General features: G+C 43.0%; 1 protein-coding gene across 3 annotated transcripts in view; it reads left to right on the top strand.

Annotated features, from left to right (window-relative positions):
• The window catches only part of WBP1L (WW domain binding protein 1 like), a 59,087-nt gene that overhangs the window by 25,681 nt on the left and 13,804 nt on the right, over nt 1-19,602 (top strand). For 2 of the 3 annotated variants that reach the window (XM_064717115.1, XM_064717118.1), the window contains exon 2: nt 18,687-18,789. In XM_064717115.1, the coding sequence (XP_064573185.1) occupies nt 18,687-18,789 (103 nt within the window). Of the gene's footprint in view, nt 1-8,838; nt 9,036-18,686; nt 18,790-19,602 lie in introns of those variants that run through there. The other variant, XM_064717117.1, reaches the window with a different exon arrangement.

Below are 19,602 nucleotides of genomic sequence, written 5' to 3'. Positions count from 1 at the left end.
CTGCCCGAGCCCAGCCGCCAGCAATGCCTGGGCAGCCGGGGCAGCTCTGCTGGGCACGGAAAGAATAGCAGTGAATTCATTCTGAGCCCCATGGTTCTGGTACCTCAGGTGCTGTGCCCCTTCTGTGGTTAGGGAAAATGAAGCAGGATGGTGAAGCTGGTGATGGGAGGCACTGGATTTTTTTGCCCTGTATGGTTGGTTGGAACCAGCTTTGTTTGCACCTGGAAAGTTACATCTGTCAGCTCTGGTTCGTGTACACCATGTTTTCTGAGGGCTCCCTCAAAACATCTGCTCTCTGGTTGGCAGAGCAGACAAGTGGGTGGCCTTTTGGGGGGCTTTTATTATTTCTTGGTAAAGATGTCAGTCAAAACAGAACCTGTACTGTAATAGGAGAGAGATTAGGCTTTAAGGTATTTTATATTTTATTCTCTTTCACAGATACCAGTGAGCTCAGCTTGAATCTGCCCTTAACCATACACAATGCTGATTTATTCCTTGCTTTTGTTTACTCATTTTTTAATTTCACATACTTGGAGAGATCATAAGCAATGCAATAATTCAAGTTAGAAAAGACAATCTTTTGTTTAAAATGTGGTTTTCTGAAACGTTTTTTCCATAAAGTTGCATTTTTAAGGAAGTTTTTAGCAGTGGAGTTTAAGACTGAATAGCTCTCGTAGAGTTTTTAGAGATTTAAAAGTGATGTCTTTAATACTGTTTTGCTGTGATCTTTTAAATGCTTGTTGTATTGAGCTTTCTTAATAGTGAAACTTGTGATTTCCTTTCATTCTTTGTTTTGGTTGTGTGAAGAAATGTGATCTTCAGTGCCCTTCATTTTGGAAGGGGAGAAGTCTGTCTGCTAGTCAGACCCCCGCGCTGTGTGGGTGGAGGGGCTTTCCTCATGCTTGTGCCAAACTCTGAGCCCCAGCCTACCTGGGGCTGTAAGAATGAGTTTGTGTTTCTGCTAGATAACAGAAGTCCTGTAAAACTCAGATACTGCATAGCCCATTGGGTTAATTGAGAGACTTTTAATTTTGGGAATATCATATTGTGATACACCTGTATTTTCTAAGAGGAAGAAGATTCAGTTAAAGCAGTTGTTTGTGGTTTGAGTACTGTAAATGCAGTCTCCTGCAAACCAGAATCCATTTAATCAGTGGAGATGTAGGCACAGCAGGGCCTGGAAGGAAAAGTCCAGGGATAAAAAGTTCTTGATGGTGTACATATCTAGAGAGCAACTTGAGGACATTTGCCTCAGCCTATGCAATATTGCTCTGTAGTGTAACATTACCAAACCATAATATCCAGCAGTGTGCTCAAAAAGAGGTGGCTGCTGATGTTTTTGGTTTTTTGGTTTTGTTTTTTTTTTTCTGAAGGATTTCCCAAAAATTTGTTCCTGCAAAGAAGGGTTCAAGCTACATAGAAGTGGTGTTCTGCTGGAGAAATGTAATTCTCAGAACTTAATGAAAGAGCCTCTTTGTTGTAAAACAAGGTACAGAAAACAAGACGGCTGGGATTTGAGGGGCGCTTTTCTAAACTTCTTCAAGATGTAAACTTATGCTCAGGAAAGGCCAACAAACTTAAAAGAAATCTGACCAGACTATATGCATAACAGATCCTCCCAGCAAAGTCTTACCTGATGACAAAGCTTTTTAACCAGTTGTTTACCTCTTGTCAGGTTAACCAGTGCATTATTCCTGAAGCAAGAGCTGAGTGTCTTTGGGCCATCAGGTGCCCATTTGACATCACTGTTTCTGAGCAAGGTGTGGGTTTTAGATTTATAAGAAAAGCAACAGAGGTTAACATCAAATTTGTAATTTGCAGGGATACCCTCACCTAAAATCACAGGCATCTGCATGTGTGATTGCCTATCATGTCTGCTATCTGTTCCTATCTCTGTGGGTGTTTCCCATAACTAACATGCTTGTGCATCATGTGTGAGACTAGATTTTATCTGAATATTGGCTTTTCACACAGTGGCACTTTGTGAGAGGGCAAAAGGGGCAAAGGGCAATTAACTTGCTTGGATTTTATCTTCTTGCCCATGGTAATGTAATGCATTTTGGCTGATCCCTGACCTTCTTGTGCACTCCAGACCTCTGTCATAGGTATATCTTGGTAAATCACGTAGCCACCCTTATCTTCACCAGATTGTCTGTTTTTGTGGTAGGTTCTTTATAAACACATTTACAGGCTCTGGGAGTTCATGCCCTGCCTTATCTGTAGCAGGCCTTGGCCTGTGTAGTTGGGCCCAGCAGCAGAAGTGCTGCATCCCAGATAATTGCTACATGTACAAAAGTATCCTTCTCTTTGAGGATCTCTAAGTTAAGACTGTCTGCTGTATAATTGCCTATTGACTTGGCCTATGATGAAAAAAACCATCTTCTAGGACCTCAAAAGATATTTAGAGCAGTGTTACCCCATGGAATCTAGAGGCAATAGAAGAGTAAGGAAGATGAAAACCTTAAAGTCAGTTCTAGTCACCCCAGCACTAGTGTTGTTAGTTTTGGCAAATCCTGTCTCAGCAGTAAAGCCAGCTGCCATTTTGGCATCAACACAGACAGACTTGGCATGATCCCTTCTGGCATCAAAAAAATGCTTCGTGGGAGCTGGCACCAAAGCTGTGAAACAAGGGTAAGTGAGGCCCAAGGGAAACGCCAAGCAACCATGAGATGAGCACTAAAAATAGTGAGTTGCTGTCATTTGTAGAGAAATCAAATAGCACTTGTAAGAGTAGGGCATCCAAGTTCTCCATCAAGGTTGTGCTGGTAAGCATCTCTGGGACAATGCATGTCTGTGATGATGTGACCAAAGGGCACACACTGTATTTTTGGTACCCACATGGTGCAAGACTCTAAAACTAGAACAGACGCTTACCGTCTTAATTCTGCGCTTAGGGGATCCTGTTACTGTCTGCAGACTGCCTTCTTCCCTGTCTGGAGCAGATCCTCTCCTCCTGAGCCGTTACCTAAGTCCTGTTTGCATACATGGGCATCAGGAAGACAAGAGCTGTACTGCCAAAAAGCAGGGAGCCAAGCTGGTGTCCCTGTACCACCCCGGATACACTGTGGCAGTCTCTTCAAATATTTAACAGCTGAACTCTCCACTCCCTCCTCCTTCTCCCCCTCCCAGCAGGCTTAGAAGAAAGCTGAGTAGGTTTTACCATGACTTCATTACACACTCCAGACTAAAAGTGAAGCCTGACATCTTCATTTGGGCATTTCAGGTACCCAAAAACCTGGGAATGCTAAAGGGGTAGAATCAACCCAATCTTTTTTGAAGCACTTAACATCACTTCTCAATGGGGCACTTTCAGGCCTTTAGTCCCTCTGTGCCTCAGTGATGGACTTTGAAGCTTTTCAACACCTCTGGGCTTGGATGGCAGTGTGGGTGTTAGAGTGGTCACACAAAAGTAGATGATTCACACAGACTTTGGCATTACAGTTGCATTGGTTTGGCCACAGCTCTGTTGCTGTGAAGGAAAGCACGCTGGACCTGGGCTATCATTTTCTGCTCCATGGAGAAACAGCAGTGGGAACAAGGTTGTAGCTTGGAAACTTCAAGCTACACTTAGAAAAAACTATTTTGGTCTCAGAGAAGAGCCTGAACTTTTCATTGCTGCCACTCTCCCATCAGCTGAACAGCAGAGTGGGCAGGAGTGTCTGAACAGCCTGGATGTGGTTGCTTTTATCTCCTCTGTCAGACGGGTTTTGGAGAGGACTCCTCTTGGGTATGTCCTCCACAACCACTCCTTGTCTGGTCCCTGCCCTTTCCCTGAGTGCCCTTAGGATAGCTTAATACAAAATGCAGCTTCAGAGGAAGGATTGCTTGCTGTACAAAAGTGCAAAGGGAAGTGCTTTACTGCTGGCATTTCTTCACCCACAAAGGAGCAGCGAAGAGGAGGACAAGCTGTCACTGAAATAGCAGATGATGGAGTGGGTAGTGGCTTCCTCTGTGGGGCACACTACTTGAGTTCAGGGCTTACACATGGCTTTTGGGTGGAGATGTGGCACATATTTGTACTTGCCTGCTTGGCTGGCAAATTGCTGTTTGGGATTCAGTTGGAATTGAGAGTCAGTTGGAATCAAACATGAGCTGTTGCTGTTGGGGCTCTCAGTAACACTGAGAATATTTTAAGGTATAGGGTCTCATCGTCCCTGATCAACCAGTTACTCAGAGAGAAAGACAGGTAACAGCAGTGAGGTTGAAATGCACTGGCCCTGCAAGAGTTTTTTGCACTTCTGAATCACTGAGCTGGCAGAAGTGATGGTCTGTGGGGAAGAGGCACAGCTTCTTACCACTGCAAGCCCTTGTGCTTTGTTGCACATTAAAATTTATTGATCCATCAGACTGGTTGCAGTGCTAACTCACACACCGGTTCCAACAGATATGGTGTCTTTTCTGAAATTATTCTTTGCTTTCTCCACAAAGATTAAGACAGTTAGGCCTGAAAAACAGTAAATGCAATGACTCCAGTGTTCTTTTTTTTAGTTGAAGTGCATGTGGACTGGGGGACCCACTTTACCCCACTCCTAAACAATACAGTAATACTAGACAGAGTGAAAGGTTTGTTTTGGGCCATTTGTCCCCTGAGCAAAAGAGTAGATATTCTAGGTCCTGCAGGTACTGGGAGGTTACCAGCCTGACCTCTTCTTGGTCCTCTGGAATTTGTTGATGGCATTCTTGGTAGGCAGTGCCAATGCTGTGTTACATGAACCCAGGACACCTGGCCCTCACACTGGAAAGTCATGTTCTTGTAGTGCTATCATTGGGGTGGGGAAGTTGCCCTTCACTCTTCAGGGATCTACAAGTGCACAGGTGGGCAGACAGAAATGGTTTGTAGGCAGATTTAGCATTGCATTGCTCTTCCAGCACTGGTCATCTTCCAGTGTCTCATGCTAGTTTTGCTAGCAAACTAGTCCATTGGAATATTTGCTGTCAAGATGATGCTTGTTGTTCCTGGATATTGTCTTATACTAGAGAAACAGAGATCTGCTTTTACACCTTTCTGTATGTTTCTTTCCTTTTTCTTTTCTTTATCCCCAAACTATCCCCAGGATGGGGAAAGGTAAAGTCACCTTCGTTGAGGTTGCTTCTTTCACAGTGTGTTTTGAGTGTGTGCCAGATTTATGAAGTCTCAGTCCTAGCACCCAGGGCTGCAGGCTGACTAACAAAATGGTGCTCCAGAAACACTCATCTTATCAACGTGAAAATAACAGAGTGCACTGGGGAAAATGGAAGAATAATTAGATAAAATTGTTCCAACTTTATGGTCAACCTGTGTATGTAGCTGCAGAACTGTGGTATTAAAGTTTAAATGGAGGATATTACACATCACCTGTATTTACTGTTCAAAACCTCTCTCTGCCTAGGACTGTAATAGTGGAGCAACTGAGAGCAGACTATGCTTCAAGCCTGACAGATTTGAGGTGCACAACATCAATTTTTGTTGCAATTGTGTTATCACAACTGGATCTCCTCAGGGTGTATCAAAATGAGTTCTATACCTTGCTTGGTTATCAGACTTGCTTGCAGGCATCTCCCATCAAACATGGAAAGCAACTCTGAAATGGCCCAAACAACTTCCATCATGTGTTTCACTTGCACGTTCTATCTGAGGTCATAAGGCACAGTGTGTTGGCCTGTGAAGGTACGGAGCAGCATCCTTTGCTGGACATCATATTTGGGGCAGATGGCATGTTCTGGAGCAGTATTACAGGCTGGTAATGCCTAGAGGCCTCTCTTCCAGTAGAAACTTGCTCACCATTTTTCTGTGGTGGGATCCATGCTGATGTGCCAAAAAAGAATGGTTGGTGGCTGCCTGAACAAGCAAATTTTGAAAGTAATGTAGATCCCATAATCTGTCTTGACATTAGTCCTGACTTTTCAGAGCCCTCAAGAGAGTCATTTATTGAGGAGCTGTGTGAACAAACAAAAAACTTGGGTTTGTTTTGTCATTATATCTTAGATAGATGCACTCTTGTGTAGCCTTTGCAGATCTTAAATTCCAGGTTTGTGTAAAGGCAGTGAACCCATGCTGATCCTGCCTTAGAGCTGCTCTTGCTTTCATTAAAATAATTATTATTTCAGCTCTGGTTTCCCCCAAGCTGAGAGCAGGAGAAAATTAGAAGGGTTTTGGAAATGGACAATAAGCAGCTGAAGGCTTTGGGATAAGATTTTACATTAAGAGGATAGGGAAGATTGATATCTTTTATAAGAAGATAGCTAACAGGTACAGAGTAATGAATGGGTGAGAAGATGGATGAGGACTTCTGTTCCCACCTGCTAATAATATGAAAGTCAAATTAGAAGGTGGTGAATTCATTCATGATGAAAGAAACTATTTGTTCACAACCACCATCTATGAAACTCACTGCCACCAGGCAGTGCTTTGGGGCAAGAATTTATGAACTTAAAAAAAGAGAAGGGGGTAAAAGGATACCAGTTGGTATATCCAAAGCAATTGCAACGATTAGGAGAACCTAGGTGTTTTGCAGAGGTTCTAAGGGTGTTGATTAGTGTTTTATAAGGGTATGAGCTACCTTGTCCAGCTCTTTTTTATTTTTCTGTCCCTCTACAGGGTTTTTTCCGTAGTCGCCTATAGCAGAGTTGTGGAGCATGTTACTGGCTGCTGTCACTGCAAGAGAGGTGGCTGCTCCTGCTGCAGTCCAATGTGGTAATGCCTGCTTGCAAACCACCTTTTTTGTGTCAGTCTTTCCAGGATTGCTAAATTCACACATAAATTAGGATGCTTTTGCTTTTCCGCCAAGTTCCTGCTTTTGATAGTCCTTCACAAGTTGTCTTAGATCTGGAATGACGCTTTGCCTTTTGAGTGTGTGCTGGGGAAGAGGCGGGTGGTTAAAGTTAGATTTCTTCTGCCAGTAGGGATTTAGAAACTGCTGCATTAGCTCAGCCCTGGGATCTGCCTGGTCCACAGCTCTGGATAGCAACAGCCAAAATCGGATGTTTCAAAGGCCAGTGTGAGGCCACAGAACAGATTACTAAAACAGAAAGCTGCCCTTTTATATCACTGCTGTTTGTCCATAGAATTGGAAAAGCAAAGGTTGAGAGTTAGTTTGATCCAAGCGCACAAAAGCTGGAAAATCCCATTGCCTGGCTGATGCTATTTAACACTGATGTTTTGCATCCTCCAGGAAATTGCTTCCTTGCTTGTTTTCTCTTAGGGAAATCAGGGATGTGCTTACCCTTAAACAGCATTTCTAGATGGTACCTTGAAGTTGGTGTAAAAATAAGTAATGCTTGTGTGTAGTCTCCCAGCCCAGTTGTGGAGAGGACACACAGAGTGCGGTTCTCATTTGGGAAACCACTCTGGGCTGGACTGAGAGGAGGCAGCAGTGGTGGTCACTGAGTGGTTCTGGCATGTGCAAAATGGGTGTCTTTTTCTGACACTGCTGAAAGCTGTCTAGCTGTTGGGTGGCAAGGGGTGTCTGTTCTGCTTATTTTTTTTAGTTTCCTCTTTTCTTTTTTTCTCGTTTCTAATTAGCATTTGCAAGAATTGTATGTGATTTCTCTCTCTCTCCTGAAGTACTGAAATTACTAATAAAACTGCTACTAAAAAAGGCATTCAGTGAACTCACTATGCAAAAAACCGATATTCCTTCCCTTGTCATTTATTTTAATTTGTTGGGCTCCAAAGCCAACGAGGTCAAAAGCCAGGGGAGTTTGTCCTCTGTCAAATATCCATGGAGCTGCTGCTGGGGCACATGGGAGTGGCAGTGGTGTCCCAGACTTCCCCCTCCCCGACAGACGAGGACAGCTGCTGATTAAAGAGAAGCACAAAAAAAGAGGTTGCTGAACTTTCAAAGTGGAGGTAGAAAAGGAAGTTAAATTTAGATTACCTTCTGCAGTGTCATCTTCTGCACCACTGTGGAACTTGCTGTACTCCTTGCTTGGGGGAGGACAAACAAGACATGCCATCCTGGGCACCGGATGATAAATTTGTTTATAAGGCTTAATTGCCCCTTGGCATGAAAATGTGAAATGAGCTCAAGTAGAATGAGAAACCTTTTGACAGGGCTAGTCAGATTTTCCTTGGGGAGAGGTGGATTTGAAACTCTTCCCATCACCTGTCTGATGCTGGAAGGGTCCAATCCTGATCCTTCTGAAATCAGGGAAGTTGTTGCTGTTTCTTTAGAGGGACAGCTGTTATCAGGGGCTGAGAGTTGAACGGTGCTATGAGTCAGAAACAGTGGAACTGTGGTAGGCAGAAGGTGGCTGGGAAGTGCTTTGAATCTGTGAAGACTACCCAGGTCCTCAGGGTCTGGAGGTACTCGGGGAAACAATGGTGGTGGCATCTAGGACTCCAGTGCTGTCCAGCAGGCACCATCAAACTTGGCTTTCTCCTCAGAAATAGATGAACTGTCTATTTTTGCTTAGCGAGATTTAATCATCACCACACTGGTGGCTCATGACAACATTTTTAATAGATCGCCCTCCCTTGCAGCACCCCTTAGCAGGGAGGAGAGCACTTCTGCTCCACCAGGGCTCCCTGACTGGTCCCGTTTGCAGCGACCTGCCGGGTGTCACCCAGCAGCTCAGCACTCTTAAGGATCAGGGCTGCCTTTTGGTGTGGTTTTTCTTTTCCTTTTGTGGGGGCGTGGTGTTTTTTGTTGTTTGTGTTGGGGGTTTTGTGTGTGTGTGCTTTTGTGCTGAGGGGTTGTTTTAGTTTTTTTTGCTTGGGGTAGGGTTTTTTTGTTTTGTTTTTTGGGGCTTTTTTTCAGAGCTGCCCGACCTGATGTCATTTCCCCCTTGCAAACACCCCGGCTGGGCTGCGTCTGAGATATGTCACAGGGAGTGGGAGGAGGAGGAGGGGGAGCCAGCGAGTGCGTGCAGTGTCCCAGGACCCTGTTTACTTAGCATTCCCAGCTGAGGAAGCCCTGGTTTAAATAGGATCGGAGGAGCGGGCTGCCCACAGCAGATGAAGAAATGGTTGCTGTGGGGCTTTAAATTCCTGCCTTCCCATGTGCTGGCGTGGAGGATGAGCCTGCAGAATGCCTTTCCTCCTGGGTCTCAGACAGGTAACCAACCGGCTGAAGTGCGGTGGGAGCTGCTTGCTCAGGTGGAGGATGTGACCGATTACTTTTATGTTTATTTCCCCCACCTCTAAGGATATGATTTCTGACTTTCCCAAAACGGAACTGTACAATCAGCACTTCCCCACCCGTGGTGTGTGATCGGAGAGCACAGTTGTGTGAGAGACGCTTTTTATTAGCGAGGAAGGAGCAAAACTGTGAGCCGGGGATAGGAACTTCCTTGTTGTTGCTGGAGGCTTTGAGCAGGGAGGCTCTTTGTGCCGTTCGGTTTTAGGGTGCTTTCCACAGTCCTTTAAATGAAATTGCGTTTGCATTTCTTAAAAACATGCCAAACTTTGAACTTTTTTCTTGTACAGGCATTATTTTGTATGTAAAACTGTGGATTAAAAAAAAAAAAAACAAACCAGGGAAAAAATCCCAGAAAATACCCAGGGAGAGGTATATACATATGTGTGTGTCCCATCTCTAACAAAAGGCACCAAATGGAAAATGGCAACATGCTGTGACCCACAGCTTGGTGATTTTAAAATTGTTTTGCGAGAGTTTGAGCTTGAACAAGAAACTTGGGATAATTTAATAGCTGGTAACATCGAGTGGAATGAGAAATGGTAGCAACTGCCCAGCTGCTCTCTGCTGGAGGAGGTGCCAACTATGTGTTCCTAGGCTGGGGAGAGCAAACCCTTTTTTTGGTTTGGGAGGCACGTCTCTAGGAGAATCTAACTGTAAACTCTTTCCAGCACTGCTGTGATCCGTAATCCACAATAAATAAATACTGAATTATATCAGAGTGCTGCTTGCAGTTTCTGATTTAAAATTAAGAAGTCAAGATTGGACCATAACATGCTTTAAACTACCTACTTTCAGTTGTTTATCAGCGCTAAAAGGCTTCGACGCGCTGCTGAGTAAACAGTGCTGTCTCTTTTTCCTTATCAGTTCAGTTTTGGTGAAATGCAGCTCTCTCCCCACCCCCACACCCCCCCCCCCCAATCCGAAAAGAGTTTTACATAAGAAACTACCTCTAGCACAATGACCTTCTGTGATTGGTGCAATAGCTATAAATAATAGTTCACTTGTTAGCACTCAGGGCAAAGAGACTTGCCTTAAAAACTAGGAACTGAACCAGAGGGGGAAATTCAGGCACAAAGGCTGAATGGCTTTAGGTAACTCTCAAATTGCAGTGAGATGTAGCTGCTTCAATGCTGAGATTGCTTGAGACTCACAGATGTGTTTTTCTGTAAAGTTCCTGTTTTTAAATAATCCATTTTGTTTTAGAGATGCGTTCAGTGCAGCTGGGGTGCTGCATAAGGTGTAAAAGTAGAAGTTAGGTGTAATTTGGCTTCATTTGCTGTAACAGTGAACATCTGGTTGTCTCAGTGGATGGATGGTACTTTTTTCTCTGCTGGGTAACTTTTCAGCATCAATAGAGGCATTTACAGGAAGCAGGAAGAAAAGGTGTTGCCTCAAGAACACAAGAGCAAAGTTGACTATTTTTATCCACTGATAAAGGATATAGTGGGAAAGAGCTGCTTGAACTTTTCTTAGTTCTAATCATTTTTAGTCTTTAAAAAAAATTGTTTGTGAGTGTGTCCTACATGGAAATATTATTCAGAAATTTCTTTTTCCAAGGGTTATTACTGAACAGTACTGTTTAATTGAAAGTAGGGGAGGAATTCAGGAACATCTCAGCACCTCCATTGTGTCTTGGTTTTTACTTGGTACATTCAGATTGTAAACATTTGGCTGTCTGGGATGCCCTTTGTTGTTCTCACTCAACACAAGGGATGCTGATCCTGGGCAGCAGTCTCAGGGAAGAGGTGCTGAGTGGGGTGCCCTACCATGAGCTGTGTGTGAGGGTGGAAGGATCAGAGTGAGACCTTTGGCTCCCCAGGACCAGCACCTTTTCCTCTGCACCCCTGGACTGCGCTGAACAGCTGCTTTCCCTGGATCTGCCTTCATTTCTTCTTTGGGAGCCAGCAGCATTGTAGCATTGCAGATGGACTGTCAAACACCTGGTAAAAGTAAGGTGTCTCATTGATTTTGGGAGTTTTTTTATTGTTGCAGTGAGGATGATATTTAAATGCCTAAAAAGCTAGGTCAGCACTATGTGACATCAGTGCAGTGTGGGTGTGTAAAGCTCCCATCCAAGGAAACATGATTGTAGGGGATCTCTGCTTTTAGTTTTGAGTGAGCATTTCCTCCTAAGGTTGGAGACGGTAGCTCAAATACATTCACCTAGTTTACTGCAGAAATGAAAAAGGAAAAAAGAGTAAAAGAAGAAGTTGGATTCCAAATGCTTTCGGTTTTAATTTTAACTGCTTGAGGTTTTCAGCATGGTCTTCTGTTTGGTGGTTTAGACCAACAAAGTGCAAGATGACCTCCTCAAAGCTGTAATTTCCTAGAAGTCTAGAAGTGTATATCTTTAATGTGACAGGGCGGAGGACTGCAGCTGGGAAGCTTCAAGCAAGGAGTGAGGAAGTAAACATATGGTGCTTAAAACACTAATGTATAGTTGTCAGAATCTGAAATTGAAACCTTCAGTAAACAAAAATGAAAGAAACCAGCTCTTATTGAAATATATCAAAGTGTCCGTGATCTGTGAAAGGATAGTGTCCCTTTAAAGATAGTTGGAGTATTTCTTCAGGATAAATGGATGCAACAAACCAATTTGTTCCTCAGATAAAGGTTAATAAAACCTTGGAGGTTCTGCATCTGCTGGGGGTGAGGATGGGTCTGCTGTGGCTGATTAATCATGGTGATCTAAATATAATTCTCCTGATGCTGGCATTAGTGAAGCAATAAATGTTGTGGATTAGAATTCCCATTTTGGAGATCTTTATTGTGCCTGAGACAGCTCAGAGGCATCATTCCTCCCCCACTTATTATACTTCTAAAGTGTTTGCATATTTGCACTTACTACACTTTTCCCCCCCACATTCTGCAAAACAAAATTTGTGGTGGGTGACTTAAGAAGAAGCGTCCAGACTTGATTTATTTCCTGGCCTCAGCTGTCTGTCATAAGGCAGGCTTACAGGAATCTATCCCCTGGTGTGCTGGCAGAGCCTGGCACTTGAGGTTCCAGTAACTCCCAGCAGTCAGAGCCACTTTCATCTGTGGCAGCCTTGGGTGTTTTTGTTAAATTGAACCCACCAAAGGGCATGTCACTTGCTCAGATGGTGGATTTTTACTTTTATGTTCCAAAGGACTCACAGGTGTAATGTTTGTGAAGGCAGGAGATGTCTGGAGGCTTTGGTGAGGGCTCAGCCACACCGGTGTCTGTGGGTCCTGAGCTGCCCTGGTGACCCAGGGTTCCCCAGCAGTTCTGCCTGTCCTTGCTGTGATCCCACCTGCTGTCCTTCTCCGAAAGGATCTACTGAGTTTAAGATTAACTTTGATTAGGACCTGGGGGGCTGCTGGTAAACCAGGAATTGTAAACCCTGTGGCAAGATTGGGCATTCCAGGCTAGTATTTTCAGTAGCAGTTTTAACTTACTACCCCTTGAGTGCCTTATCAGACAGAGATCATTTTCTTTGGTAGTTCTGTGTTTGCATTCTCATGAGCTGTTGCTGGTGCACTTTGCTAACCAACACTAGTGATAGTCTGATATGTGAGATTGAGTAACAGCCAAGTGGGAACTGGTAAATAGTGGATATCAAATAGTTGTTTCTGACATATTTAATATACTGACAACCACTTCCATTCGGTTACTCAGAATGCTTAAAGAATATATATGGTTCAAATACTGATTGTGAGTTACTCAAAATACAAACTTCAATGCATTTTTCTGAGGATAGTGTCACCTGCTTAAATCCATCCTGCTTGTTTTGGGTGTGGCTGGGTACTGAGAGCAAGGGACTGCTGCCTGCAATTAATGAGATTAGTGAAATAACTAGGTCAGGATTTTGATTTGTTATTAAATATATGCTTATTACCAAAGTCCCTATGAGAGCTGTGAAACCAGAAGGTCTAGAGTGGTCACACATTGAGCCCAAGTCCTGTTAAAACCAGTTTTATCTTGCCCTTCTGCAGATGCCATTTTGGCAGTCTCCCTTCATCCTGTTGCTGGGCTTTTCTCTGAGTCCCTCTGTCAGTATGCCTCTTATTCAGGCCTTTATTCACTCCTCTCATCCTGTTGTTACTCTCATTCTCTTCCTGTTAAAATAGTAATTTGCTGTGTAGTGCCTTGGCAAATGCTGTAGTGAAATTTGGAGAAATTAGGGAATTAGAGTAGGTATAAAAAACTGGGTATAGTAGGAGACAGGAATGGCCTATAAACTGCTGTAAGTAAATGCAAGTCAAGATTTCCAAGCGTTTCCCAGGGTATTACCAAGGTTAGGATGAATGGATAGTCTGCCAGTTTGAATGACACATTGAGGCCATATAAAGGTGCTCATATTTAGGGTAATGGAGTCTGGATTTCTGTGGAAAGAGGAGACAGAGCAAAAAGCTAAAATGATTATTAGATTTTGTGATACTGACTGCTGCTGGTTTTGGTTACCTGATTAATGTCAACTGAGGAGTCAACTTCTGTAGGTTGTTGGCTGCCAACTATGCACTTCTGAGTGTGGGCTGTGATGTTTGTTGCTGCAGTTGCACATATTAATTTTCAGCTTGGAAAAGAGCCATGCTAGCCTGGAATTTGCTCATCTTCATCTTTCTCCCTTCTGACTTAGCAACAGTATGTGCCCAGGTTAACTGCTGACTTTTGAGAGTAGAAAAGAGAGAAGTGCCTTGATCCTTTTATTGTGATGGAACTCTGCTGTCAATCAGTTATTTTCCTTCATTTCCAATATTGGCTTCAGACATAGTAAATCCTAACAGATTTACAGCTATTAAACCCAACAATTTACTGCTGAGAACCTTTACAAAAGTAGGGTAAGGAGGTCTGTTCCATCTTTCCTTGCAGCACAGTCAACCTTCAGACCTTCATGAATGGCTGTTGTCTTGATTGTACCCCAGATTTTGACCTTTAATTTGTCACACAGACCTCCAGTAAAGGTCTAATACTTGAGTGGAAGGTGAAGAGAATAATTGGCTTTTTTCCTTGGCACTGACATTACTGTTTGCTGTGGCTTCAGATGTGACAACATACAGCACTGCCTTGAGTTCTCTTATATCTGCCGCTGCTGGATATTTTAAGGATTATTTGTAAAAGCACTTGACAGCAAAAGTGGACTACTGGCAGAGTTGCAGAGTTGCCGGTATGGTTGTAGGTTTATCACAAATGCCAAATATCAACAAGAAAATAAGTTAAGAATCTTATTCACTGTTACTTCATAAAGTTTATGACATGTGAAAACGAATCCAAAATACTCCATCTTATATGAAGAGACTCTCAAAATGCACCAGGTAAGATCTTCCCAGCTCAGCCAGTTTCATGACAAGAGCCTGTACCACATATCACAGATTTTTTCTGTTGGACTGGTCTGGGAGGGAGCACAGGCTCCACATCTGCAGTGTTCTCCCAAACACTCTGGCTTTTTGTGTGTCAGGGACTGAGCGATTCCAGTTTCTCAGACCAACTCCTAGGATGGTACCAGGAGGCAGTGATACAACATGCAGCCTAGGGTACGTGCTGATTTGCTGGACAAAGTGAATCCCCTGAAACTAACTGGGAATCTCCTAGGATTTGCAGGTGGGAGATAATGAACAGCATGTTCTGGCTTCTTAGTTGTGAAACAAGACTATTCTGCTCTAATGGGGCTGAATGCTCTTTGAGAGCAGACCCGTGTAGATCCTGCTTAGTAATCCTGCCTGGAGGCATCTACAGTTAGCTGAACAAAGGATGGTGGGGAGGGATGTGCTTGCTTGCCTGGACAACAGGAAAACTGAGACTCTCCTTCAGCAGGGAAGCCCACTCTGGAATGTAATAGCCACTGGCTATTGGGGAAGAAAGTGCTTTTGGAAAGAAGCCCTCCCCCTTCCTTGTTTTCCTAAGGCTACCTTAAAAATATTCCAAAACCCTTTTGTAATAGTTTAATAGAAACTCCACTCTAGTAAGAATGACTAAAAATTACCATTACAAGTGCTGTTTGCAGTGGAAGTTAAAAACAAAGGCAAGTCAATAAAATATGACTGCTCCAGCTTTGCTTCTATGAGAGTTTTTTCCACCATCTATTTTTCCTTATCTATAAAATTACTCTTTCAGCCCTGTGCCTTGTGTATGGCTCTTAGTGTGAAAAAGGGAATAGTACACCTCATAGAACAAGCGCTTGGGATATTGTTTCCAGGAGACATTTAGACTTTAGATAACTGTATTGCTGATATATCTTAAGTAGTTAGTTTGGCAGCCTATCACACAAAGAATGCATGGGAGAAGGAAGTAGAAATAATAAAATGCTGCTGGTAAGAAAAGTACAGCCTGAGATTTAAATAGAAAGTGAAGTCAGATCCAAGAGGTTGGAAGTAAGTAGAAATTTCCTAACAAAGAGTGTCATGGTCTCTGTCATGGCCAGGGTGGCTCTACATAACCTGTTCCTTGACTTGCAAAAAAGGAGCAAACTGTACAGTGGCTCAGCTTTTCACAGAAATGAGTCTTGACTTAAAAGAGGAAAGGAGACTGAAACACTTGTTCCAAAGGAGTCACCTATAACATATCCCAAAACAATGCTCTCCCTGTGCCAGAATCTTTCCCTAGTAGACTTCCAATTGTGAAGATCTGTGGCCTTTACCTTTTATCTCTTTCCCTGTGCCAGGCTGTGTAACCCAGTGTTAAGAGGTAGCCATGCCATGCAGAAGTAGGACCATGTGACCTGCTGGGATCCTTTCCAAACCAAATTATTCCTTAATTCTGTGAAACTGTTTGGAAACATGGGTGACAGTTCTGAGTGTGACATGTGGCCCCCGAGTCTGACAGCTCCATGTTCCCAAAAGCCTCTTGGTGGCTGAGCTGAGCAGAAGGGCTCCAAAATGAGCTGCTTGGACTTTGAGGAGTGTGACTGGTGACACACAGAACCCCAGCTGTGGGACTATTTGAAGGTACAAGCACATGTACATTAGCAGCGAAGAGCATTTGTCTTGATCAGTGTATAAAGAATGGACAGTAAGATGTAAACTCTGCTCTAGATAGGAAGGAGGATGTTGCCTGAGATTTGATCTCCAGGAAGAACCTGCAGAACACCATCCTAGCTGCTCAGGATCCTCTGTTGAGAATGTCCTGACACGTATTGGCCAGCTGGGTTAACAAGGAGCAGCCCTGCACATAAGCATGTGTGGAAAAGTCATTTCAAATATAATGAAGTTGGCAAGAGGGAGTCAGTAAGTTCACATAAAAGGATGGGTGTGATGAAAGTCTCTGAAATCAGTAGTGCTGCGAGTTTTTAAGTGGGAAAAATATAGTTGAAGATGTTATGAGTTGCTGCTCCCCAAAGACACTGATTTGTTCCTCATTGGTACTCTTTGAAGCAGGCAAAACTGAGTGGATGAAATTTTTGGGGAGTAAGCCAGAAGTGGTCAAGGATGGATCAAGTGTGGTGATGCAGAGAAGATCATAAAATGGCACTGTGAGACTGGTTTTTCACCAGCTCCATGTGATTCATTTGCTGGTTCAACAGGTCACACTGATCTTCATGTGTCACAACCACAAACCTCAGCTAGTCATTCTCTGACTTGAGCATTTTCAACAGGATTGCAGTTTTGCAATGGCATCTTAATTTCTCAATTGTCTTCATGTGAGAGCCAAAATCTATGCTGTTCATCACTTACATTAGCTCTGCAAAGCAAACAAAAATGAGGAAAAATGTAAATAAACTAATAAGAGCAGATAATAGATGTGTCCTAGTTCTAGTTCTTTTGCTGGCTAAAATTACTATTTTTGGAATAAGTAGCAGGCTTGAAGCAGAAAATTCTGTGCTGGCTCAGCAAAGTCTCCTAATAGTTGCCATCAGTTAGAGATGGAAACACCTCTTTACTGTATAGGAAAATGGTGTTTTTTCTACTCTTCACATGCCAACATCTCAAGGCATGCCAACATCTCAAGAAACAAATGTTTCTTTAGCTGCCTGTAGTAGTTCTGGACTGGTCTGTCCAGCAAAATGTTTGCCTCTTCCTGAAAAATAGAGGTAACTTGTTGCCTCTTTGGGTGAGTTTTAAAGGTGGTTTTTGGAGCTTTTTGTGGAAATAATGCTATCCATGGAAGAAAGGGAAGCAGTACATCATATGCTGAGTTGTGTTAGCTGAATTGTGGCCTCACATGATCAAAAGTTGGTGTGACTTCTTAGGAGAAAAGATGGCAGGAGGTTGTTCTGCTCTTAAAAGTTATGTTGCTTCTGTAATTTGGGTGCTTGGGTGAGAGACCTGTGTTGGTGAGATGTGGCTCCAGCCAGAGTGCTGTGTGGTGGGGAAGCGCTGGTTCTCCTCCACATCCCCAAAAATACTGAAAACATAGTGCAGGACTCTTCTGCACTGAAGCTGCTGCCTCACATCACTTGTTCAATGAGGTGGTTCAACATTAAAATGCACTTGGTATTTTGCGTGTGTGGTGGCTCCATAGAAGTTTGTGAGTAGTGTGGCTGTGGTGGACTCACATAAATGAGAAGAATAGTGCAGTTCAGCCAATGCTGGGGTCCACAAATTTGCATCCCTGTCACCTACTGGTGGGGTTTTGTTGGGCTTTAGTGGGTTGGTGTTTTCTTATTTGCAAGTTGATATTTCCAAAATTAATTTTTTTCAGCACAGCTTTCAATATAAGCCTACCCACATTTTCGTTTTCTTGAAATAGACTTCAAGTGAAAGAAAGTGAAAATAAAAACTTTGTTACAGTGGTTTTAATTGATTTAAGAAATTATTTAATTAATTTAAGAAACAAATTTTTTTGTTTCTTAAATTCCGTTATGTTCTTTGAACTCACAGGTTGCTCCAAAACCTAATAGAGGATGTACAAACCACTGCCTGTAAAATGCTTTTGTTTTCTTGTGTTTTATACTTTTTTCCAGGCATATTTTCAGACTAGCAGGAAAACACAGACTTCTGAGAAGTGGTGCACCATGTGGGGAACTGAGACCTCACAGCATAGACCTTTTCCATGTTAGGTGTCTTGAGGACCTGCTGGGTGATTTGCTACAGCTGATTTGGCTCTGCTTCTGGACTAGTTTCTATTCCAGGAAGAAGTTTTACAGGAATGCTGATCTTCCATAAAGCACATGGCTAATTATGAAGAAATCATTTTAGATAGGAATCTTGCAGGAACATATTGTAATTATCACTTAGATCTAAATGAATCCAAGCAGTCTTTTCTCAAATTATGATGTTCCCTTTATGAATGCTTTTCCTCCACTTGGCATTCAGCCCCAGTAATACAGTGATATTGTGTACAATGTGGAATAAATGTCATCTCTTCTTCTAAGAGAATGCCTGGCTCCCAAACTGTGGTAACTTTTAGTGGAAAAGGAGAGGGATAATGAGACAGCAGTGCTGACTAGATGCTAAAACAGTGTAACTCATGGGTTTGGAGATATGGGGATTTTCTTCTGAATGGTCCTTTGTTTTTTGGTGGTCCTTAGATGTCTTTTAACCTCCTTATGTATTTTAGAGTCTCCAAAGACCATAACTTGTACTTTTCAAATGCTTGCAGATCATCAAGTAAAACATTTACAAAAGATACTGACAAAGCATCTTAAAAGTGTGTCTGTTTAATTTTAGGACAAGGAAACCTGCATGGGTGTCAACAATCAAAGTTACATATGTGAAACGGGCCACTGTTGTGGACAATCCCAGTGTTGCAACTACTACTATGAACTCTGGTGTAAGTCCTTCCATTTTGTATGGCTTCCCTTCCTAACCTGCATGGCTCTTGTACCGTACTACAGGTCTGGCTTGTGTCCCCTGGGGTTTTGTATTCAGCCCTTGTTGTGCATTGCCTTTGCATTTCACTGCAGCACAATCCAGAGCTGATGTGATAATGACAAAAAAATAAGGTTGTCACAGTGGGTGCTTTCTCAGGAGTAATGGGTCATCTTGCCACTCCTATTTGCTCTTCTCACTGATTTGGGTACTCAAGATGACATTATACAGGAGCAAGGAAACCAGCTTGAGGGAGAAATGCTGTACACACAACACTAGAGCTTGACACACTCAAACAGGGAATTAATTCAGTGTCTTATCTATTGGTTTTGTGGTTTTATCTGTTGGTTTTGTTGGCAAGCACAACAAGTTTAAATCTGGTATATCTTTTTAAAGATGTCCTTTCAAGGAGGAGGGCCAGTGTGCTTATTCCCTTCAGGACCGTTCAGAGTCCTTGTGCAGAGAGTCTTGGGTAAACCCTGTGGGTTTGCAGTGGCTGAATGTTCTACTGTGAGGATCACACATTGCCCATTGCAACCCTTCTTACTTCCTTTTTCCCAAAATGTGAGATTTAAAAATAGCGAAGTTTCCAGCAAGTGGCTGAGTGACTGTACCTGCTGAGTCCCCGTAGATGGCAGCAGGGAGGTCAGAGCAGGTGGTCAGCAAAACTTGATTAAGATATATGGAAAAATGGGAAGTTGAAAGCATAAGAAAGTGATAAATGCTGAGTTTTAAAGGAAAACTTAAGCTTGTTCAGTCTGATGGTGTCTTCTTT

This window comes from Zonotrichia leucophrys, chromosome 6 (genome assembly GCF_028769735.1).
Source record: "Zonotrichia leucophrys gambelii isolate GWCS_2022_RI chromosome 6, RI_Zleu_2.0, whole genome shotgun sequence".
In the NCBI taxonomy this organism is placed as follows: domain Eukaryota; kingdom Metazoa; phylum Chordata; class Aves; order Passeriformes; family Passerellidae; genus Zonotrichia; species Zonotrichia leucophrys.
Note: the sequence above shows the minus strand (reverse complement) of the source record. Positions and strands in the feature narration are given on the sequence as shown.